At 43.1% G+C, this 24,343-nt stretch overlaps 1 protein-coding gene across 1 annotated transcript in view; it reads right to left on the bottom strand.

The window, feature by feature from the left end:
* Nucleotides 1–242: 242 nt before the first annotated feature.
* Nucleotides 243–24,343, bottom strand: part of ATP11C (ATPase phospholipid transporting 11C) — a 104,176-nt gene continuing 80,075 nt past the window's right edge. The window contains exons 24-28 of the mRNA XM_036739807.1: nucleotides 20,177–20,312; nucleotides 17,598–17,663; nucleotides 16,153–16,256; nucleotides 5,085–5,238; nucleotides 243–715 (exon numbers count right to left, since the gene is read on the bottom strand). Coding sequence (XP_036595702.1) covers nucleotides 389–715; nucleotides 5,085–5,238; nucleotides 16,153–16,256; nucleotides 17,598–17,663; nucleotides 20,177–20,312 — 787 coding nt within the window. The 3' untranslated portion in view covers nucleotides 243–388. The remainder of the gene's footprint in view (nucleotides 716–5,084; nucleotides 5,239–16,152; nucleotides 16,257–17,597; nucleotides 17,664–20,176; nucleotides 20,313–24,343) is intronic.

Here is a 24,343-nt window from a genome sequence, read left to right as displayed (position 1 = left end):
TAACTAGAATACTCACAGCCCATAAAGCCTACCTCTCTATTTCTTTTCAAAGTTGCTATTGGCCTCCTAATGACTTAAAGACTGTCGATGCCATCGTGGTGAGAGTGGGGGGTGGGAGTGGGGGAATCCAGGGCCCCAGGGAAGCTGATGGATAGAATAATGCACACAGCGACTCTCTGAACCCCCACCAATTCCCACCCCTCCTAGAGCTACCCCTCAAAGAGGACACCAAACAAACAAGCTGTTAACTGGAAGTTTTATTGCTGTGAGAGTACACAGCGGCAGAGGCACTAGGTGGTCATTGAAGGCAATGGCAGCTGTGAGTGGATGGCCAGACACTCCGAGCATCCCAGGTGGCTGATCCCCAGAGAGAGGAATCTTAAACTTATCAGCATATGCCCAAAACTCTATTGACATTCTTGTATACCTCCAACCACTGCTTGGAGTCGAGGGGGCCAAACTGATGGTAAAGTCGGCACTCAAGGTAGGCTGTAAGATTGCTGGGGAGAGCATAGTGGGTGGGGGACCCCCTGTAGGAGACATAGCCCTGCCATCTACAAAGGTCCGACGGTTGGACGAGAAACTGGAGAAGCAGTCGGGCATAGATCCCGGGGTTCAGAGCTTCCTGAACTATAGCATCATCTAGATACACAGGAATAGGGCTGAAAGTAATATTATCCAGAGTACCTGGGAATTCACTCACTGTCAGGCCTCCCTGGAGGGGGAAAATGGAGAAGACAGCTTATTGGAGCAGGGTATACAAACCAGGGCTAAATATATCAATATATCTGCAAGATCCCATTCCTTGCCCCACCAACCACCCCCCAGCTCCCAATCCCCCCTGCTTGGATCTTTCAGTACTTCTGACTAGCCTTTACAACATCATGTCTGCCCCTGCATGGGGCAGCCCCTGCCACAATCAGAAGGCCCCTTGCTCTGAAAAGCTGTCAAGAATGCGTGCTAGAACAGAAAAGCCTGCATTTCCCAGAGATCCCAAATACCACACAGAAAACGGGGTACACTGTGAGCCAGGCTTCAGCAAGAAAGCAAGGAGATTCATGCTGCCCCAGCAAATCATACTCTCTTGGCCTCTTCATTGCTTACTATCTCTTGGTGGCTTCAGAGCCATATGGGCCTGGGCTGGTGGGGGTGGGGGTGGGGGAAGAGCAGAGGGAGGAAAGGAGGAGGAGGGGAAGAAAGGAATTGTTCTTTTCCCTTACCTCTTTTAACAGTCAAACCCGTGTCTTAGCAAAGGACCTTGGACAAAGCGTGATGACTGCTGTCTCTCCTTCAAGATGCTCCCTCTGCTGGTGGGTCAGGGTGGAGCCTTGCAACATTATAATTTGGATAGTAGTCTAAAGCAAGCCTGGCCTGAGGGTGGCTTCTTAGCATGGGTCACCCAGTGACTTGGAAGGAACTCAACTAGTTAAGGAGTCTTATGTGGGGAGGCATAGTTGTCTATCCTAATGATTATGTGCCTGAGGTTGTGGCCCTGGTGCCATCCCAGTCAGTCTACTCAGAGGCTTGCTGCTGACGAAGATGTGTATCTATATAGATCCAGGGTTGGAGTACAGCTGGGTACATATACTTTGGTGCCATGTGGAAGGAACCAAGGGCTCTGGCCCTTGACTAAAGGGCAAGCACGGACAAAAGCTCCTGGTGAATTCCTTGTTCCACATGGTTGCCACCTCCCCCTACCCCCACCAGAGGGTCCAAGGAACCAACCAGGAGTCTCTGATTGTGGATACCATTTGGCGAGGGGTCAGAGGATGTGGCCTTCCCCATAGAGCCAAAGTGAAGTGTGTATGTCCAGGCCCATTGGAAAGTGCTCCAAACTAACTCCTTGCTGCTACACTCTCTGGCTGAAGCTGTGGAAGAAATTCCCCAACCTATTGATTACTCAGTGCAGGAGTTCGCAAACTAGAGCCTATGGGCCAAATCCAGCCCACCACCTGCAAACTAAGGATGGCTTTTTTATTTTTATTCTTTTTTTTTGGAGGGGGGGAAGGCAGGGCAATTGGGGTTAAGTGACTTGCCCAAGGTCACACAGCTAGTAAGTGTGTCAAGTATCTGAGACCAGATTTGAACTCAGGTCCTCCTGACTCCAGAGCCAGTGCTTTACTCACTGTGCCACCTAGCAGCCCCAGCTTTTGTATTTTTAAATAAAGTTCTATTATATTGGCCCCCAGGTCATAGTTTGCTAGCCCATGGCTTGATAAATGATACTCTGTGATATTTAGGGGTACATTAAGGAGTCCCTTTCCCTCACCTTCACTTTAGGGCCTCAAGAATGGCTGACTTGTTACTTTACCAAAATAGCAGTAACTCCAGGCTCTATAATGTCCCTGGTATGGGTTATACTCTCCAGTGATGCAGATTGCGCCCCCCTCTCCATGTCAGTAGAGGACCTCCAATTCAATATTACAAACACTTTCCTTGAAAGGAAATTCTTGAGGTGCTGTGACCCCAGCCCCTCCTCAAAAATTTATCATCCGATGACTGACTTTCAGGTGATAAGCCTCTCCATACTTGAACAAGACTGGTTCCTCCCTGTGTGGTGACCCATACGGAGCCAGTCTCTGAGCCTCTCCTTGAAACCTTTCTATCTTGCTAGGGTCTTTCAGAGCTTGGGTGTTGGTGACACAGACTTCAAGAACCCAGGGTCACCTCTATACCACAAAGAATCCCGGGGGGGAGGAAGGAAAGTCATGAGCTCCAACCTATTCACCATCCTTTACCCATCAATAAGAGTTTAAATTGCTTTGACATTTTCTCCTTTCTACCTTCTTTACCAGGAAAAAGGGGAGGAGCAGTACTGCTGGGTTCCTATGAGGGTTTCTTTTCTGAAGCTTCAAGGAACTCAGTATCTCAAAGTTGATTTTGTCATTCAGATACTGGGTGGAAAGATAAGGTGCCTAGAGGAGTCATCTCTCAATGGCAGGGGAGGGTGTAGTAAATCTGGTCTAGCAAATACCCCATGGAAAAGTCAAGGCACATTATAAATGAAGAACTCTATGCCTTACACTAGAGCTCCCTGCATAGAGACTGCCCCAAGTACATCATGGGAAAGGGCTCCTGAGCTATCTATAGCTTGGAAGGGTGTGTGTGCTTAGGTTTAAAGAATTTAAGGAAGACCACAAGAGGTTCTTTTCAAAAGCTCAAATTGTCTTATTGTGATTTCCAGAGCTTGGGTTTCAGATTATATTTCTGGATGGCAGCTATGTTGGCAGGACCCTCTATCTTACCTAACCTGGGGGCAGAAGGGAAATTTTGGAATACCCCAGCAGAGGTGTCAAACTCACTAGCCAAAGGTGGGCAGCCAGAACCAGATTAAAAGGTTACTGGGAAATGTTTCACAAAGCAGAAATGCAATACAACATAGATAATGTCAATTTGTGGTTTTCTAAGTGATCCATTTCTATTTTGGTTTGACACCTCTGCTACAGATTATTCAACATATTGAGAAGATCCACTGGGAGTCAACCCATTCAAAATTATTAAGTACAACTACAACAACAAAAACAATCTTCAACAGCTTTGATCTAGAAATATTTTTATCTCATTGTATTTCCCAGCATTTAGCACAGTGCCTGGCATATAGCAGGTATTTAATAAATGTTTATTAATTGATTCATTCCTGCCCCACATTCCCCATGAATTCTTCTGGAGGAGAAACAGAGAAAGAGGGAAGATGAACAATCTTCACTAGAGGGCAACTGATCAGAAAGCAGAATCAGTTGTTAAAACATCACTGCTTCATCCTAGAGACTAAGAACCAGGATGGAAGGAGGGAAAAGCTTTGGAGGATTAAGAAAAAGGAGGAGAATCATAGGGCTGCTGTGATGATAAAATGAAATACTGAATATAAAGCACTTTGGAATCCTGAAGGTCGATTAAATAGGAGCCATTCTTATAAACAGCATTTAGGATCTGAGGTCCTGAGTGGCCCTCTGGGCCTGGGGACATGAGCCCTGACCTGCCTGGTTTAGGAATTTTAGCTGTCTTTCCCAAGAGGCCTCAGGGCAGTGGTGCCACTGGTGCCCTTGGGAAATTAATATACTGCCCCCCACCCAATTATGCCACTACCTGTGCACACACAAGGGCCTGATTAAGTCAAAGCATGTTTACTTCATACACTTGGTCAGCGTTCCTGCTGCAACAACCTCCTGGTTTTGCCTTTTCAGACCTTGGACAGCGCATCATGTTAAGGCCCCATTTTTCCTAGTAGAGATTTCTCTGCCCAAGTCTACACGATGCCAAAAACTAATCAACTATAGTAATTCAATTTAAAGAAAAATATTCAGTCTAACCAATTTGGTGGCTGATCAGCCAATTTGGTCATATGGGCCCATGTGGCCACAACTCAAGATTGTTTTCTCAACATATTCCCTTTACTCTGGCTGCTGTCAATACGCCAGAAACTTGGTGTTAAGGGGCCTGACTAATCAGATGAGCTCCCATAGGCATGGATCTGCCACGTTTAATGAAGCTCTTCATCAAAATGGGCAAAGGCTCAAATCATCTATGCTAGCCTGGTCTACCTTTTCCTTTCTCAATGTTTTCCTGAGATATTCAGAAAAAATGACAGACAACACAGGACCAACTGATTAGGCTGACAGAGGGCAATGACATTTCATGAGCTTCAGACAACTGAAGCTGCTCAAAGAGAAAATATAAAACATTTCGGGTTTGACGCGAGTGTACTGAAGAGGACCATATTGCCTAATTGACCACCAAAGAGTCAGCCTTAAGTTCAAGGAACTCAAGGGGCAACTGTCTATCAGATGAGAGCCATAAGGGCAAAGCTAGGTACTCAGGTTTCACCATCCTACATGGAAGAGGTCCTAGGCTCCAGGAACTGTATAAGTCTATAACAGAAAACTGTTAACATGGCTACTTACCATTTGGTCAGGAAACCCAGTTTTAACTATACTTGTTAATGCAGAGGTGGCAATGAAGCGATGGGCCTGTAGGGAGGGGTTTAACATGCAGCGATGGATGCAATTCTACAGCAACTGGTTTTCACTCCTGGCAGAGAGAAGCCTTGCTCAGAAATAACTGTATAAATTAGGTTCAGGCCTTACCTGGGGAGTCCTTCTCCTGACATTTTTAATCGCTATCATAAGAATCTCAGGGAAAAGGGCGACAAATATCAGAAGAACCATTGTCAGCCACGTTGATACAGAAGTCATCATGTGGGCAAATACAAAATACATCCTTTGCTGCTTGAGAAAAGGCCTGGAGTGAAGAAGGATAAAGGGAATGAAGCAGATGTCACCTGTTGAGTCATTAGAATGTCAAGGAAACAAATTTCATAAAAACCTCCACAATGCATAGAACCCACCACCCCTTTGCCCATCTGGGAAAAATAAATAAATAAACAAACAAATGGATGGATGGATGGATAAATAAATAGATAAATAGATGCATAGATAAATAAGTAGATAAATAAACGAATGAATGAATAAGTAAATAATTAAATAGATGAGTGAATGAATGAATGAGCAAAATGAACCAATAAAAATTTGTCAAATATTTTGTAAGAAAGGAGATGATGGTAAAACACTTTTGAGCTGAAAACAACTAGGGCCTCAGCTCTGCAGCTGCCAAGTGGTAAATGTTTCTGAGCACTGGAGAACACCAAGGCTTCAAGGTATTTATTTCATGAAAAATTCAGATGAAGTTTTAGGAGGATGGGGATCCCATTTGCCCCTGCTGCTTTCATTAATATAAATATGGCTCAGAAACTCACCTTCAAAAATATAAAACTCACCTTTTACCAAGAGAGCAGAGTATGACCACCAAGAACGTAAAAGCTTCTAGTATGCCACACAGAAACCAGAAGCCAGCTCATAACCTCTTGTGAACTGAAAGTATCTATCAAGCATGTTGACAAGCCCTGGCTTGGTGCAAAATCTTGTGTCCAGTGGGGTATGTTTCTGATACAACATATCCATATTCAGAGAATCTAGAAGGCTTTAATATCAGAGTTCTTCCCTTGCTGGTAAAGGCCCTAAGTTAGCCAATGAAGGGTTAATTATCAGGCAGTTGCCTTGCTGTGTAACCGTAATGACTAACTGTGGCCCCAAAGAAGAGATGAGGACATGCACCTCAATCCTTTCATTGGAGAACTGGGGGACAATGAGTTAAGAATGTTGCGAATGGGTTCCAATTCGATCGCTGTGTTGGTTGGTTTTAGTTAATTGCTTTACTTTGTAAGAAAGGAAGGCTCAGTGGGTGCAAAGGTGTTGAGAGAAGATGACAGGCAATATAGGATAGGAGCTAAAAGTATAAAAGTCTATCTAGAAATAACTGTCATATAAAAACAAAATCTATCAATGAAACTTAAAACCTTAATACCAATACCCAAAATAAAGCAATATCCCAAACCGAAGGTATATTAGGCTTGATCCTCCAGCCTGTAGGTAGAAAGTTGTGTTTCCATAGATCTATATGACCTTCCATTGCTCCCATATCTTTGCTACCCTTAGCATGTGGTAGGTGCTTAACAAACAAATATTTTCTAGATAGATGGATGAATGGATTAATGGATAGATGGACAGGTGGATGAAAAGTGGTGACTATAGGCCCAAATCTATTTGGATTCTAGTGTGGTCATTAACAATTAAGAAAAATGTAATTTTTTTTAACTTTCTTAATTCTTCTTGCTTTTTCTCATGTGCAATTTCTTTTGCAACATGGCTAATATGGAAATGTTTTGCATGACTTCACATGTATAATCAATATCATATTTCTTGCCTTCCCAAGGTGGGAAGGGGCAGGAAAGAATTTGCAAATCAAAATTTTTAAAAATGAATGTATATTTCTAAAATAAATGAAAATATACTTAAAAACAATTAAGAAAAATGCTAAAGTAGGCAATGTAAGAAAAGGTTTGTCCTCCAAGAGGCTAACAGTAATTCTTACACTACGGGTTAAGATTAGTCTACCAAAACAAGTCTTCCTGGAGACCACCAGGAGATGGATAATTGGAAATGTTCTCAGCGGGCTGTTGAAATGGGAAGAATCTTGGGAAGGTAAAAAGCAGCAATCATATCTATATTAATGTAAAAAAAAATCAAGGGAAACGGATTTGCTATTACCAAGGGGCACAAAAGAAATCTGAATTATTCCATATAGCTACCCTTCTCAGCCTAAAGCCAATAATCCATTTCTTATTGGCCAGAGAGAGGCCATTAAGTCATAAAAGTATTATTAAATCCATAACTGGACTTGAACTAAAGTCATGCTTAAGGTCTAGGCAGCTTTTAGGGTCATGAATGAATTATGTGGACCTCTGTTACACAAAGCTGAAAAGCCATCAGGTGGTTAGAGGGCACCCTTTCCCCACATACCATAAGTCTCTACATTCAGTACTATTTATCAACTTATTTTGATCTTAAGAAGTGCCAATTATGGGAAGTAATGAGTTGAAGTCACCATGAAGGGTGGACTCCAGCGGAAGCCCACAGGGCTCTGTCCCTGTTCCGTTCACCATTTTGTTGTGGGTTTTGGGGAGTAATTAGTGATCTGGATGAAGGTACGGCTTGCATGCTTATGAAATCTGGGGACAACTTGAAGTTGCAAAGAATGGCTTAGAGACTGGATTGATAGTATCAGGCCTCCAAAAGGCCTCAATTTTTTTAATGGGCTGAATTAAAGAAGACAAAATTTAGCAGGAATGACTGTAAAGTTCTACATACTGAAGTTCAAAAGGCCAATTGCACAAGTAGAAAATGGAGAAGACGTGGCCATTTATGGGAGTTAAGGACCTTGGGGACTTAGTGAACTAGAAGCTTAACATCACACAAACCCAATGGCCAAATGGGGTCAGATGACTTTGGGTCAGGGCTTTGTAGAACACATCTGCAGTATCAGCTTTTGGTTCTGGGTTCCCCATTTCAGGAAGGACATCAATAACCTGGAGCACATCCAGGAGGATGGCTAGGAGTAGAGAAGAGACTGAAGACAAGGACTGGTTGAGGTAACTGGGAATGTATCTAGCCTGAAAGGAAGACAAAGCAGATCTTTGAAGGCTTGTCACATGAAAGACATATTACATTTGTTCTGCTTGGCCCCAGAGGGCAGAACAAAGAACAGTGAGCAGTAATCATAAGGGAGGAAGCATGGTGTAGTAAGTACATGGGGCACTGGATCTGGAGTCAGAAAGACCTGGGTTTAAATTCTGCTGTGTGTCACTTAACCTCTTTTGACCTCACTTTCTTCATTTGAAGATGAAGGAGTTGGACTCCTCTAAGGTCCCTCCTAGTTCTTGATCTACAAGAGCGAGGTTTGGACTTTTGTTTTAAGGAAAAACTTTTTATCAGTGTGATTTAGCCCAAAGCAGGATGGGCTGTCTCATTAGGTTGTAAGTTCCTCATCACTGTAAGGGGCAGCTGGTAGCACTGCAGTAGATAGAGCACCAGGCTTGGAGTCAGGAAGACCTGAGTTCAAATCTGACCTCAGACCCTTACTAGCTGTGTGACCCTAGGCAAGTCAATTCACTTTGCTTGCCTTGGTTTCCTTATCTGTAAAATGATCTGGAGAAGGAAATGGCAAACCACTCCAGTATCTTTGCCAAGAAAACCCCAGATGGGGTTATGGAGAGTTGGACATGACTGAAACAATTGCCTAACAACGAAATCCCTATCACTGGAAGTATCCAGGTGATGGCTAAATGATCATTTGACAGAAAGCTACAGTAGACATTGGACTAGATGACCTTCGAGGTCCAGTCTGACTCAGAAAGCTAAGCTTCTAAGATGTGTAAAGATAACACAAAAATGTAGGGATCAGTCTTGCTGTCGAAAGCCTCATCACAACTCTCTCTCATAAGTCAATATCAAGTGCGAGACCCCGTTGGCCTCAAGAGATTAGCTCTGACAACATTTAAGCAGTGGATTTCACGTAGTCTCTGGTCACTCTCTGCCAGCTTGTTTACATTCACGTAGCACTTGGACTTAGTCATGTGTATACTTGGGAGACATCTAAGTGGGCCAGTGGGTAAGAATGCTAGAATCAGGAAGACCCAAGTTCAAATCCTGTCTGACTCTTACTAGCTGGCTGATCGTAGGCAAATCATTTAACCTGGGTCTGTCTGAGTTTCTCCATCTGCAAAATGGGGATACCTCTCAGGGGTTGTTGGGAAGACCGGATTAGATAATAAAAAGTATTTTTCAAGTCTTAAAGAGCTATGGGAATGATAGCAATTTTTAACATTAGTAGTAGTACTTAATAGGTCTACTGCCAAAAAGGTATAGAAAAGAATTTATATTTTTCCTCCTTGGTACAGATCAGAGAATCATGAAGTCAGAGAGGGCCTTAGAGATTGTCTAGACTTGTGTTATTTTTTTAAATGAAGGGGGTTGGAGGTGGGGTCAAAAATGTTTAAATTATCATATCATTGGGCTTCGGTTTCTTCTATGTGTCTGATTAGGCTCTGGAGCACTTATGGATTCCATCCAGGAGACTCTGCAGTGTTCCAAGCTTTGATGCAAACAGAGTAGATGAAGGATGTATATTGTCCAGACGAGGACATACAGTTAGATGAACAATGCATAGAGCTCATCCATCAATGGATATATCTTGAACAGACACTGCAAATGGACATGAAGATGAAGATGGGCTTAGAATTAAACAGAAGGAAGAGGAAGAAAATGGGTAAATTGCCTTCAGGAAACTGCTGAGTTCTTTTAATGACCCCAAACCTTGCCTTGATGGGGACACCAGTATTCTTCTGGTGTGGAAGTCACTTCACTCCTCAGTGGGGCTCGTCTCTGGTGGGAGGGTGGAAGTTGAAGAGCTCTTCCCAGAAATCTCCCTTTAAGGAGGGTGTGCAGGCCAGCCAGCTCTTCATTTCCCACCTGGCTGCGCTTCTTCGGACTTTATCATCATGTCCTTGCCAGGTACCTTTCCTTTCCTCCCCACCCCTTCTAGTTTGTTTTTGTGTATCATCTTCCCCCATTAGACTGGAAGCTCTTTGAGAGCAGGGACTGTCTCTCTCTTTTGTATTTGCATTGCCAGCGTTTAGCACAGTGCTTAGCACATAGTAGGTACTGAATAAATGTTTAGTGACTGAACGACTCTGGCAGCTGTCTGAGACGATAACTTGCAGAAAAAGTGCCAACCTGCACCGGTAGAAAGAGTTTCCTCACCTGGGAATGCCTTATAGCACTAAAATCACAGGTCCTGTCCCTATCCCCATGCCTATTTTTCCAGGGATGAACACAACGGACTTTTAAGAATTAAAAATTAGTATTGCTGAGAGGCCATGGTGGAGATGAGCAGGCAGGAATAGAGTGCAGGTGTTGAATTAGCATGGAGAACCACCATAAAGAATGGCATCAAAGAAATGAGTGATCGTTAAAGCAGATGGGCAGATCACATCTCTTGGCCTTAATATCCTCATGTGTAAAATGAGGGGAGGGATGAATGAGATGGTCCCTGAGATCTCTTCCGGCTCTGGATTAATCACCTAATGATAACTAACACCATTAGTATTCTTAGGATGACAAAAGAAACAGGAAGGCCTCCACTGAAGCCTGTGATGAACAAGGGCGACAGTAAGCACAGAAAATGAGAAGGTATGAATGGATTGGGATCCATTCTACTGGACAGAGGACCTAAATAGATGCGCCCATCTTCATGAGTTCAAATCTAACCTCAGACACTTACTAGCTGTGTGACTCTGGACAAGTCACTTCATCTTGTTTGCCTCAATTTCCTCATCTGTAAAATGGGCTGGGGAAGGAAATGGCCAACCACTCCAGGATCTATGCCAAGAAAACCCCAAATGGGGCCACAGAGAGTTGGACACAACTGAAAAATGACTAACAACAACAGACTCCCTAGAGTAGTTGACTACCATTGGACACACGTATCATAGGCTTTGGCACTGAGGGATCCTAGAGATTGTAAAGGGAACTGGAACCCTCATTTTTCAGAGGCTGGAAGGCAAATAATAAGCATGGATCATGCTTAAATTGAGCCTTTAACTTTGGCAAGATGCTTGATACACATATTCTCATTTGAGGCTTACAACAATTCCCCGATGTACAGGAGCGACCCTTATGTCCATTTTAAAGACAAGGAAAGCAAAGTTCAAGAAGAGAAGGGAAGGGAAAAAAAAGTATTTAGATAGTACCTACTATGTGCCAGGCACTGTGCTAAGAACTTTTTTTTAAAACAAATATCATCTCATTTGATCCTCACAATAGCCCTGAGAAGTAGGTGTTATTATCCCCATTTTCCAAATGAGAAAACTGAGGCAAACAGAGATTAAGTGACTTATTTGCCCAGGGTCACACAGCTAGTAAGAGTCTGAGGTGGTATTTGAATTTGGGCCTTCCTAATTCTTAGTCCAGTGCTGTAGCCACCTCATGAGTTGCCCTGGTATGTTACGGTAGAAAATGTTATGGTAGAAAATCACCTTAAAAATTTTAAATAAAAGTAAACTGACATTCTGGAAAGAGAGAGGCACTTTGTGAATTTCTCAGAAACATTTCAACCGTTCAGAGAACCGAGTGAAATGGATTCAGTTGCTCTCTGCCCGGAGCTCCCACCAGGATGCCCTCTGCTTTGGGCCTAGCCAGATGACATGAGCTTTGGGGAGCCCACTTGAATTCATTCATATCACTGAAAAGAGCTCATACACTGAAGACATGCATGAAATATATGAGATATATATGTGATGAAAAATGGTGGTGGGCATGAGAAACTGGAGGTTGACATCCTAACTGGCACTGTGCTTGGTACCCCCCCAAGAAGCGAGTGAAGGCCTCCAGGCCACAGGACAAACTCTTCTATAGAAGAGAGATAGAGAGACATGGATGAGACATGTCCAGGATGGTAAAACATGAAGGAGTTATGATCTAGACTGGCACAAGGAATGAGGGCATAGATCCATCACAGTATCAAAGCATGGTGGAACGAATGGAGGGTTGGCCTTGGGTTTAGGAAGACCAGGGCTCAAGTCTTGCCTCTGATAAATACTGGCCTGACGCACCCTGGACAAGTCCACTTCACTTCTTAGGGCATCCAGACAACAATCTTGGGTTATGTTACACATGAAATCACTAATTTGCATTGTGTGACAAATGAAAAGTTTGAGAGAGTTTCTGGGTAATTTTTAATTATTAATTTAATAATTAATTTAATGATTTTGAATTACCCAGAAACCCTCTCTCTCGAACTTTTCATTCGTCACAATTGGCAGAGGGAGCAGGGAGTACCATACAACAGTGAAATGAAAGGTCTTAAACCTTCCACTGCACTGTCATCCATCCATTTGTCCCCTGCCACCTCCCCATATTGAAGTATCCCCGAACAACAACCCAAAGCAAAACCAACACAAAGGAATGTTTCCTTTGGCCCCTGTGCTCGCAAGGCTCTCTTCCCAGGTGCTATGGGCATGCCATAATTACACATTTCAGAGCCTGTCAACTCTAGGCCTTGGCCTTCTATATAGTTGATTTTCCTACTCACCTTCATTTCCCAGGATTGCTCTCATTGGGCTTTCTTTCAGAAACAAAAATCAATGCCCTTTCAAAACAGTGAAAACTTCTTTTAATTATGTCTCAAGTGATAAGAACCTATTTCAAATGTACTTCTCACATTTCTAACCTTCAAGAATCATAGATCATAGGTGTTGGAAGGGACCTCAGAGGTCATCTACCTAAACCCCCTGTTTTATAGAGGAGGAAATTGAGGCCCACAAAGGTTAAGGACCATATCCAAGGTTCCATTAACTAGAAAGTAGCAGGATTCTAACCCAGTTCTTCTGGGTTCAAGTTTAGAACTCTTCCCATGGCACCAATGAGATCTTCTGCACTTCCCTGCACTGATATACATCATACCCCCTCCTTACCTTAGTAGATGATCACAATGAGACCCCATGTGGGGTCACAACCCACAGTTTAAGAAGGGCTGAAAGGGTTGTGATCTAGAGAGGTCATCAGGGTCAAACACCTTTACCTCCTACTGGTCAACCTCTTGGTGATAAGTCCCTTGGCCCTTAGCTGGGCTGAGCCTTGGTTAAGAGGTTATGTAGTCCCTCAATTAATCTCTTAGATCATCATATACTATTATTATAAACAGAGACTGTGCAGTTAGAAGACTGGTCTGGTCTCTTGCCCATCAACAAATATTTATTGCAATTCGTCTATGCCCATGGCAATATGGAAGGTACATTTTTCCCTCTTGGCCGATCAGGTAACCTGGCTTCGTAAAAAGGGAACCAGCCTGGGAGTCAAATGAGCTAGGACCTAGTTCTGGTTTTGCGATTAATCTGCCATAGGACCTTGGACCAGTCTGTTGCCGTCTCTGGGAACCTCAGTTGTCCTACTCTGTAAAAAGGAGTTGGATGAGATAGTCTCTAGGGTTTCTTCCAGCTTTAATGTATTCCCCAGACTATTTGTCTCAACAAGATGAGGATAAGGAAAGGGAGGCAGGAGGACATACAAAAGAACAAAAGCAATCGGTCAAGCCACAGACACTGATGGTCTCCATGCTGTGCTCGATGCTGAAAATAAAATTCAAGTTCTATCAGACAATGATTTAGGTTCACAGAATGTTCCATGTGCATTGTCTCATCTGAGCCTCAAAATAACTCTGGAAGGTGGGTGGTAAGGGTATTATCATTCCCATTTTGCAGACGAAACAATCAAAGCTTAAAGAGGTAAAGTCATTCGCACAGGCCACACAACTAGTAAGCCTCAGAGGTTGGAGTGAACCCAGGCTTTCCTGATTCCACATCTAGCCCTCACAACACAATGCTGTCTCTCAATAAGCAATTAAGCAAGTCGAGGAAGAATCAACAAACCACTAGCTCTCCACCAGGTACTATGCTAGGTGTTAAGGATGTAGGGCCAGAAATGGGCACCTGGCCAAGCTGTGGGTTTGGAAACCTCAGTGGGTTTCACTTAACATCATCAACATAGATGATTGCAATTTGCTCTATTAGTCAAAGCACTGAGCTATGTAAACATTGCCAGCGAGAACCAATCAAGGCCTAACTAGGCTTAGCAACAAAAACACTAACATTTAACCTCTCTGCAACTGGTGAGGGACTCCCACTCGGGTGAAATGCACACCGGGCTTCTCCCTGCTGAGCCTTCATAGCCACAGTGTGGCACAATGTCTCCTGGAGCTGGAGCCATAGGGACGCTAATGGCTAAAGATAGGAGAGCCATCTCTAGGAATCCATATGCCTGGGGCAAGTGCCAGAAATCATGAGCTCAGCCGGAGAGAGCCCTGCCACTGTCATCATCATCATCATCATCATCATCATCATCAGTCTAGAGCTGAAAGGGACCTCATTTTTCAGAAAAGGAAACTGAGGCATGGAAAGATTAGATGACTCAAGACCATAGAATTATAAGTCTAGAGATAGGAGGGACCTCAGAGGACATCTGGATTCATTCTGTCCCCTCCCCATCCCAATTACATACTCAAGGAAACTCAGACAGTGGAAAATTAAATGATTTGTCCAAAGACACTTAATTAGGTAGTAAATAGCACAGTTGGGATTAGAGCCCAAGTCCTCTGACTACAAGTCCAGTTCTAATGCCTCCCACTGCCTCCCACCCGGTAGGTTTATAGCTTAATTAATTCTTCTCGCTAACTTGGTTCTAAGTGACACTGTTTTGACCTTCTGATGATTAACAAATCTAAATGTGGCATCCTAGGCCGAAGCCCCAGTCACTCCGCCCTAGTTATGACTCTCATCTCTGACCAATTGCACCTAGTAATAGTTTCTGCTCACCTAGTCTAATTTCCGGTGACATGTCGCCTGTATAAGTTTTCAAAGTTCAAAGACATGAGTTTATTTCTTTTCAAGAACATTATGGTTTTGTCCGAAGCAACAGCAATATTTTATGAAGATCAAGTGGGATGATGTAGCCATTCCCAGCAATCTAAAGATCCGAGACAATTCTGAAGGACTTAGGATGAAAAATTCTCTCCACCTTCAGAGAAAGAACTAATGGAGTCTGAATGCAGATCGAGGGGTATTTTTTTTTTGCTTTCTTTCTTTTTCTTGTCTTCTTTTTTGTCTGTGTTTTCTTTCACAATATGACTAATATGGAAATATGTTTTGCATGACTGCACATGAATAACGTTTATCAAATTGCTTGTCTTCTCAGTGAGGGGGGAGGGGCAGAAGGGTGGAAGACAATTTAGAACTCAAAATTGTAAAAAATGACGGTTAAAATTGTTTTTTACATGTAATTTGGAATAATAAAATATTTTTAAAAAATTTTTAAAGGACATTATGGTTGCCTAGAGTAAAATAAAGTTGAGGCATGTGTTTGCCTATTATGTGCTCAGCAAATCAACTCTTTATTCTGCGTTCTTTGCAACCTTGACACAGTAAAACAGGAATTCATGATAGGAAAAATGGAGGAAGGCATATGAGTCCGTTCAAGAAATGGGTTGTTGAAGGACTGACTTTTTGGATATATTTTATACCGATTTATCTATGCACACATACACATACATATGATATACCCCAGTACAATGTAAGCTACTTGAGGTCAGGTACCATTTCATTTTTTGTCTTTAAATTTCCAGCTTGGCACACAGTAGATGCTTAATTGCTTGTGGAATTGAAAGAGGACTCAGTATAGTGGAAATAAAAATGGACTTGGAGTCGGAAGCCCTGGTTCTGCCACTGACTAGCTGCATGACTATAGTCGAGCTACTTAATACCTCTAAGCCTCAATATTCTCAACTGTAAAATGGAAAGAATGATATTCACTTTGTTTACTTCACATGCTTTACCTGACACTTAAATGCGATAACCTAGGGAAAATACATTCTAAGCATAAATCGCTATGCAAATATAAGCTATTAATTATAAACCTTACATCAATTCATTGATAGGTTCATTTCATTTTATACAACAGATAAAGGGAAAAAGAGAACACTGGATGTGAAGTCAAGATGACCTGAGTTCAATTCTCAGCTCCGATGACCCTAGGCAACTCACTTCCTCCCTAGGCCTCTGTAAAAAGAGGGGATTGGACTCAGTGACCTCTGAGGTGCCTTCCAGCTCCTACTAGAAATAAAGGATGGCAAGTGTTTAAGTATACATAAATACAGGTGTGGATAAAAAGGTATATTTACAGGGTTACTTAGGAATACACAGGTACTTACCAGATAATACCTCCCCAGAAGAATGAGAAAAAGATATAGAAGACTAAGGAACCCCAAATCACAAAGTGATTGATCCAAGTCCAGAACCGAGTATCTATGGCAAGCTAAAAAAAAAAAGGGGGAAATTAGAAATTCAGTGAAGGAAGAATATAAAGTAATTTTGCTTGAATAAAATCTGCTCCCTATACAACCAAAGTTCTATGATATGGTAGGTCTTAGTCTGGGTTGGGGAAAGAGGAAGGAGCAACGAAGAGGGTACCAGGAGCCAGGATTTACCAATTTGGAACATAGGGACTTTTAGCATAAAGCTTTACAACAGACGTTCTGTCCACTAGGTGGGTTTAAGATCTCCTGAGACTGGGAAGTGGAAAACCTGAGTGTTCTTTTCCATCTTGCCATTTGCAAAAGGGTCCTGATCATCTGTACCTTGGTTTCTCCATTTATACAACCATATTATAAGAATACCACCAATGTGGCCAAATACCCATAACTCAGAGAGACGCTAAGAAGATGCTGAGAAAGAAGGTGCTTCTCAAGAGAAGGGAAGTTTCACTGGCAAGGTAGGGGGACTATGTATGCAAAATACTGGATGTGCTGGCAGACATGGTCACTGTGTCGGCTGGTTTTGCTCAACTGCTTTTGGTTTTACTGCACAGAAGGGCTCGACGCAGTGAGGAGTAGAAGTGAGGACAATGGTCATTCCAGGAAAAAAAGAAGGACATTATTAAATGTATGGAGACTATAGTAGGAGAGGTAGTGTGGAGTTGCAGAGAGAGTATGAGGCTTAGAGTCAAGAAGACCTATTGTGGCATGGACACTGAGGCTCATCTTGGATGATCGGGTGATACTTATTTACATGAATGATTTGAGCCAAAGTGAGCTTTCTGGCATGGGATATAGCACTGATCAAAAAAAAAAAAAAGTTGTGTTTTTTTTCCTGTGCCTGAAGTTTCATTGGCATGAAGAACTCCTGGTATGCAAACACCTTCCACCATTGCATATCAGCACTTGGGAGTTGTAGAGAGCCACCAGAGGCGCTGAGATGGCCAATATATGTCAGCATAAAGACCAACTCCAAGAGTACCTGGCTATCCATTACTTCACATTCTTCTCATTCTAGGTTGTAACACCTGCAAAAATGCCAAGGTGCGAAGACATGCTAAAAAGAAAACATGCACATGCACACACACATACAAACACACACACACACACACACACACACACACACACACACAATGGAGGGGAAACATCCTAAGAAAGAGTGGTCACTGATGAAACCTGGATGTTAGGCATCTTGGGGAGAGGTCAGAAAAAAGGGTTATAACAAATAACAAGCAACTTTGAAAATGAAGATCATGAAACCGATTTAGGAAGCAAATTGAAAGGACAAAATGTTCTTCCAACATAACTGAACAACAATAATGATAAAAATTAAAAACTCTAACCTTCAGTGTTACAGTGACTATTAGGACTGTATAAACAGTAGTTCCAAAAGTCCAGTTTCCATAAACCTGAAAAAAAAACCAGAGTTACACGTACCATTTTGTATTTCATTGGCCAACTAAAATCACTCAGAACCAGTTGTTTTGTCTACAGAGGGAGAATCACATTTCAGAGTTTCAGTGTGGACTTCAGTGCTCCCCGAGGAGGACCCCATATCTGTCTGCAATGCTGTGGCTGAATCACTCTCATACTGTATATGAGGCCCAGGCATTAAATCACAGGGATGGCAAGGGCAGAAAAACCCCCTACTCTGACAGCAATGTTCACGGGAACAAGTCATTTGGATGACTTTGGTCTTTAAAGATTCAAATTGGCTCTTCCTCTAGCAAACCAAAAAGCCACTGGGGGGCTCTATTCCTCAAAGATGGCAGCAATAAAACGTGAGGGGGCTTCCCATTTTCCAGCTCCAACCTACCATGTGGGCTTCAAGAGCCCACTGACTGTTGGCCCAACAAGAGGGAAAAGCAGTCTGAATCGATCCAAATGTAGTCAACGAACGGCATGTGTATGCTTACCAAATGTGGTCAAGATCTGAATGTATAGCATTAAAACAGAAAATGAGATGTGAAAGTTTCTTTTTTTATTTAAATGAAGCAAAAAAAAAGTTAATAAAAGCAACAAAAAAAAAACCCAAACCCAGAAAGATTCAATCAAATCACGCATGGGTGCTAGGATTAATTGCTGGGAGCAGTTCTTGCACTCATCGGTCATTTTAACGAGCATTTACTGGAACGGTGGCAGAGGCAATAAGACAGCATCCATTTGGAATAATTTGGACAGAGGCCAGGCTGAAGTTTCCCCTTGTACAAGCTGAAAAAAGGCTCTGCTGAGCAAATGAACAGGGCAAACAAGCTCCCAGGGGTCTTTTTACCCATTTGGGAAGCATTTCTTTTCCCAACAGCCATTTGCAGACAATTAATGTGCTAATTACAAATGATGCTTAGAATGCTTTTCTTAAGGCAGGCCTGGTAGTAACCCCCTTTGGCCACTTTGTGGGCCACAGTCTGAGTTATTGCATGGACCAGAAAGTAATCAGACTGGACTTTTTTAGAAAACTATTCGCTCATTCAGAACGTTTGCTGATTCAGATGGCCAAATTTCAATTAGTCCAAAGTCATGAGGTTTGATTGCGGTCCCCGACTTCACCATGTCACTCTAATCTGATGATCTTATCCACTTTATAATTAGATCTTATTGCTTAGGACTTCTTGGAGAAAATGAGGGTTTCATTAATTCAACAACAAACCTCTACAAAGCACCGACCAAGTACAAAGAAGGCCTTGGGCTCGGTGCTGGGTATGTAAATATGAAAAATGGTTCTGTATTTGGCTTCAAGGAGCAAGGTTTAAAGTGTGTACAGAGAGAAGCAGGCCACAAGGTAGCTGGGCTTAAATGAGAAAGCCAGACAAAGAACCTTGGGAAAAATGTGAGGAGAAGAACTCACTTTCAACTGCGAGTAGGGGTACAGATCAAGGAGGTGAGGCCTATGCTGGGCCTTGAAGGAAGAGAAGGCTTTCAAGAAGCCCAGAGAAGAAGGAGCACAGTCCCCAGAACAGGGGATGGCCTGGGTGACTGCACAGAAATGGAAAGGGAATGAGAAACAATCGGTAATACAGTCTGGCTGGAGCGAAGAATACAAGGAAATGGAAGAGTGTGAACAAGGCCACAAAGGTCAGTCAGAGACAGATTATGGAGTTCAATAGAGTATAAACGTGAACACCTCTAACAAGGCCCCCCCTGAAGTCGACAGGATGTAATTAAAGCAAAGGATGTGATATGCTGGACTCAATTCTCAGAAGTATGGCTAGGGGCCTCTTGTTCACCCGGGGAAAAGCGTTTCTTGGCAACCCTCGGAGCTCCCCTTGCAGGGTCATGCCTGGGCAGTCAGTCGCTATGCTCCAACAGTCATAGGGGTGGGTAGGGAAGGCCAAAGCTAAGGAAGTGGAACAGCCAAGCCTTGGTTGCCTGGAGAGCCAGCCAGAGCCCACCCCAAAGAAAGGTGAAGTCTTCCTCTCCACCTCCCCCCACTGTGTGAAACCTCCAAATGGTCTGCCCTGCAACTCACAAGCTGCCAAATGGGGGTCGATGGAGGAGTTCCATCTTTACATCTCTCCCCATTTCTACCACATGTTCTTGGACATAGCAGGAAATTCATATTGCCTGAATATTTTAATCAAACAGAAATAGTAATTATGCACATCTCAACTTTGACCTCAAAGTAGGTATTTTCTTTTTTAAAATCTTAAGGTCATGAGCTAGTGACCATTTCAGCAAAAATTGCAACCAAATTAAGGCCACAGCTTTAGAGCTAGATGAAAACTTCAAGGTCCATGCAGAGCAAAGTATACTACAGCTCATTCACGTTTGATCCAAGGCATTCTCACTTCCACCCCATTACAAGTGACTCTAGTCAAGGGTAAGGGTTGCCTCCTGGGGAGCAACAGACAACGAGCAGTCACAGATGACATCACAATATAATATTTACAAGTACATAAATAAAGCCTGCAAACCCAAATTTTACCTTTCCATTCTCTTCCAAGGTTGTAGCCTGATAAAGGAAATAAGTACCGAAGAAAAACACGGTTCCTTCAAAGGCAGACAGAAACGTCCAGTACAGGAAAGGGCCCCACTTTAGCTTGGCGTTGTCGGAAATTTTCCTATTGGGAAATGGTACAGGAAGAAGGCAGGTTAGAGCATTTTCCCCATATTGCCATTCCAAGGGAGCAACGCAAGAAAGGCATACCCCAAATGAAGGGCAAGTACTGGGGTGGGCATATGGTTATACTGGAAGAGGGCTCCCTCTGGTGGCTTAAAAGGTACCAATGAGTCATTTGGATGATGCCTTGACAAATCATATTAACCTAAAACTCTGGTTATGACAAAACTATCATGGATAAAATGCTAATTTTTTAAATTCTGAGCTTCTCCTAGGAATTCAGATCTTTAACAAAATGTCCTCTATGCCTTTCCTGTTGACTTAGAACATTGGGCCTTTATGCCATACTGGATGGTAGGTGATTGGTAGGTTAAATCACTCAAAAATCCTATCTTAGGATCATGGAAAAGGAACCTTAGAGATCATCGGATCCAGCCCCTTCATTTAACAGAGGAGGAAACTGAGGCCCAATGAAATTAATTAACTTGCCCAAGGTCATGTAACTATTAACAGTGCTAGGATTTGAACGGAGGTCCTTCAACTCCAACCTCAGGTGTTACTTCCACTATGCTGCATTGCCTCAATGGGAGGCCAAATGATAAATGACCATTTCCATCCCAGACATAGAGACTATAGGCCCGTATGGATGCTGCCTTCAGTTTCTGTGGTAAATCCTTCTTAGCGTTTGTCAAAAGGTATCTAGCCACCCAAATGCTTTACCTACTACCAGTGCTTCCTAAGATGTTACTCACACATACAGAGAAAGAAGATCTCTTTTAGAAGCATTCAGGAGTGTCTACATCAGGGCTGTCCAACCTTAGGTTTTTATTGAAACAATAGACAATATATTTTGATTTGTCATTTTAGTGAGAGCTCTGCGCTAGCTCGGCTTCCTTTACTAAAGCATTCATGTAAATTTCTACACTTGTAGGTGGGCCACATAAATTGCACTGAGGGATTGGTTTGGATAGCTCTGGTCTACGTATTTACTGGGTACTGATGTTAAGTATGGCTATTTCGGTTAGGAGCACCCATGAGGTAATGGTGCGAAATGACCACAAAGATCATGGGCAGAGGCCTCTGGGAACAAAAAAGCTAAAGGCTACTCCGTACAGGTGGCACCCTTCACTTCTGCAGGTGACGGCCCAGGAAAGATGGCAGGAGGGAGGAAACAAGGCCACCTGCCCCCCAGATTCTAGCAACCAGCACTGAAGGGTGCCTTTCATTTCCCTATGTCCTTTGCGTGCTATTCAAAGCCCTACCCCAGAGATGACCAGAAGACATTTCTTTTACTTTTCTTTGTAGCCCCAAGGGCTTACTTAGAACAGCACCTGGCACAAAAGGGGCACTTAATAAATGTTTGTTGATTGGTTTACTCATTGGCTTCCAATAGTCACTGTAATGCCATGGATTGGGGAAATGGATGAAAGAAGAACAGTAACTTTTCAAGGAGAGGGAAGGAGGTGGCCACACGTAGGGCTTTGTAGTAATATTGATAGAAGATATAAAATCAGAGATCTAGGGTTAGAAGGGATTAGAGATGATCAAGCCTAATCCTATCATTTGACAGAGAAGGAAACTGAGGCATAATAAGGTTAAGTGACTTGCCCACAGTCACATATTTAGTGTCGGAGGTGAGATTGAAACTCAGGTCTTCCTGACCCCAAGTCCAGTGCTCTTTCCACTGTGTAATGCATATACATGAATGGCAAAACCAGGAAAAGGATGGTCAACAAGATGTTATGCCAGGCAAAGAGCATTTGGTTGAGTCTGTGCTCTTGCCTGGCTTGAGTCTCAGCTTCCTCCTCTGTAAAAGGAAAGCGGTTTGGCCTGAACCGGATCAAAATGTAATTGGGAAATGTTTAACAAGAAAGAAATTCAAATAAGATACAACATAGATAATGTTAATTTGTGGTTTTCTAAGTCAACAGACACAAGCCAACAGAGACATGCTTCTATTTTACTTTGACCCCAGTGGTCTAGAAGACCTCTAAGATCCCTTTCAGCTCTAGCAGTCTATGGGGCAGGGTGACATAGCACCCTTGGGGTAAGTATCAATCATCTTTCTGAGTCTGTTTTCTCCTCTGTAAAAGGAGGTATGGGGGCAGCTACTACAGTGGATAGACCACCGGCCCTGGAGTCAGGAGGACCTCAGTTCAAATCTGGCCCAAGACACTTACTAGCAGTCTGACCCTGGGCAAATCACTTAACCCCAATTGCCTCCCCCCTTCCAAAACAAAAAGAGGTATGTGATCTAGACAACCTCTACAGTTCTTACTGGTTGCCAGCTCCATAGCCCTTTAAATTTGCTCAAGCACTCTTCACATGCATTCTCTTATCTGAGTCTCACAACAACCCTAGGTAAGTGCTCTGGGAATTACCATCCTCATTTTATAAATAATACCCAGAAGGCAGCAATGACTTGTCCAAGGTCACACTATGAAACATCTTTGGTGGGATTGGAACCCAAGCCTTCTTGCCTCCAAGTCCAGCCCTCCAGCCACTACATGCTAGTATCCCATGAGATAGGGTGGCAGAGCAGGAACAAGATGCCACTGGCCTTCATGTCTAGAAGACCAGGATGCATATCGATTCCTGCCGTGTTTGTGGGCAAATCCCTTCCTCTAAGCCTCAATTCTCTCCTCTGTAAAATGGGATGATAAGGGTCACACTACCTACATCAAAGGACTTCTGTGATAGAAAGTGCTTTGTAAGTCCTAGGATGCTCTAGAAATGTGAGTTATTTATGGTTCGAAGAGAAGAGGCAAAAAAAGGAATCAAAAATTGGGAAGAGGAAGTAATCATATTTGCTTACAGAGAGGGGCCAATTGACATGTCACATAACAAAGCACAGTGGGCAGGGGGATGAATTTCTGCTCCTTGCTAAATCACTTTTTATTTCTTTTATTTTGCAGTCCAGATTGGGATAGAGAATATAGGGAGCTTCAGGCGGAGAATCTCCTTCCACCAAGGCAAATCTGGAAATTAAAGTTTGGAGAGTGGCTCAGAGCACCAAGAAATTAGCTGACTTGCCCAACATCTCATAATATATGTGAGAGGTGGGATCTGAAAAGAGGATCCTGGTTCTTATGCTACCTTTCATTGATAAATTTTCAGGGGGAAAAGAATGGGGAAGAAGGAAGAACCCTGTTTCCTCTTTAGAAGAAACATCATACGCCATTTTCAATTTCGCTTTATAAATAATAAAAAAGGTCAAGTACATCTCATATTTGAGGTGGGTGCCTTTACCAGTAGGTGAGTCACTAAAAATGAGGCTGAAAGGCAAGCAGAGGGAGCCCATGCCCTCTGGTATACAGAGATACAGTGGCATGGGGAGAGCAGGACCTGATGTGTCTGGCAAAGAAACCGCCAGAAGGCAAGCTCAGGCTGGCTGGAGGGGGGGCGTCGCTAGGACACAGCATCAATTCCAGCATCATCTCTGGCAAAGCGCAAACTCCAGAGCAAGATGATTCAAAAATTCATGAACTCTATCTGCAGTGCAGTCAGTCAGAGATGTTACATAAGCTTGCTCCCCCTCCCACCCCCTGACCACTACTTTGCCCTCATATTTCAACAAGTTAGCAGCATTTGAAAGACAAGCCACAGACAGTGGAAAGAGCACCAGGAGCCCTGGGGCTAAGTCCCAGCTGGGCCACTCACTTCCTGGATGACCTTGGGTAAGTCCCTGGCACCACTCTAGAACTCAGTTTTCCCCTCTGTAAAATGAAGGGATCAGACCATATGTTTCCCATGCCCCTTTTAGCACTAAGATAATACATATGACAGATGCTGGTTTTCTAAGCCTCTTGGTTTAGGATTCTAGTTCCTCTTATTCCAGGTGGGGTATCTACTGACTTCATCTTTCCTCTTTCTTGCCCTACATAGGGATCACAGGATCCTAGATTTCAGTCTCCAAGGGAGACTTGGAGGTCATCTGGTCCAACCCACTCATTTTATAAAGGAGGTAACTGGCACCCACTACTGAGCAATCCTCTAGATTAACATCTTCATCCTTCATTATAATCCTGACAT

The sequence above is a fragment of the Trichosurus vulpecula genome, chromosome X (genome assembly GCF_011100635.1).
Source record: "Trichosurus vulpecula isolate mTriVul1 chromosome X, mTriVul1.pri, whole genome shotgun sequence".
Classification (NCBI taxonomy): domain Eukaryota; kingdom Metazoa; phylum Chordata; class Mammalia; order Diprotodontia; family Phalangeridae; genus Trichosurus; species Trichosurus vulpecula.
The sequence above is the reverse complement of the archived record's forward strand: the minus strand, read 5'-3'. Positions and strand labels throughout refer to the sequence as shown.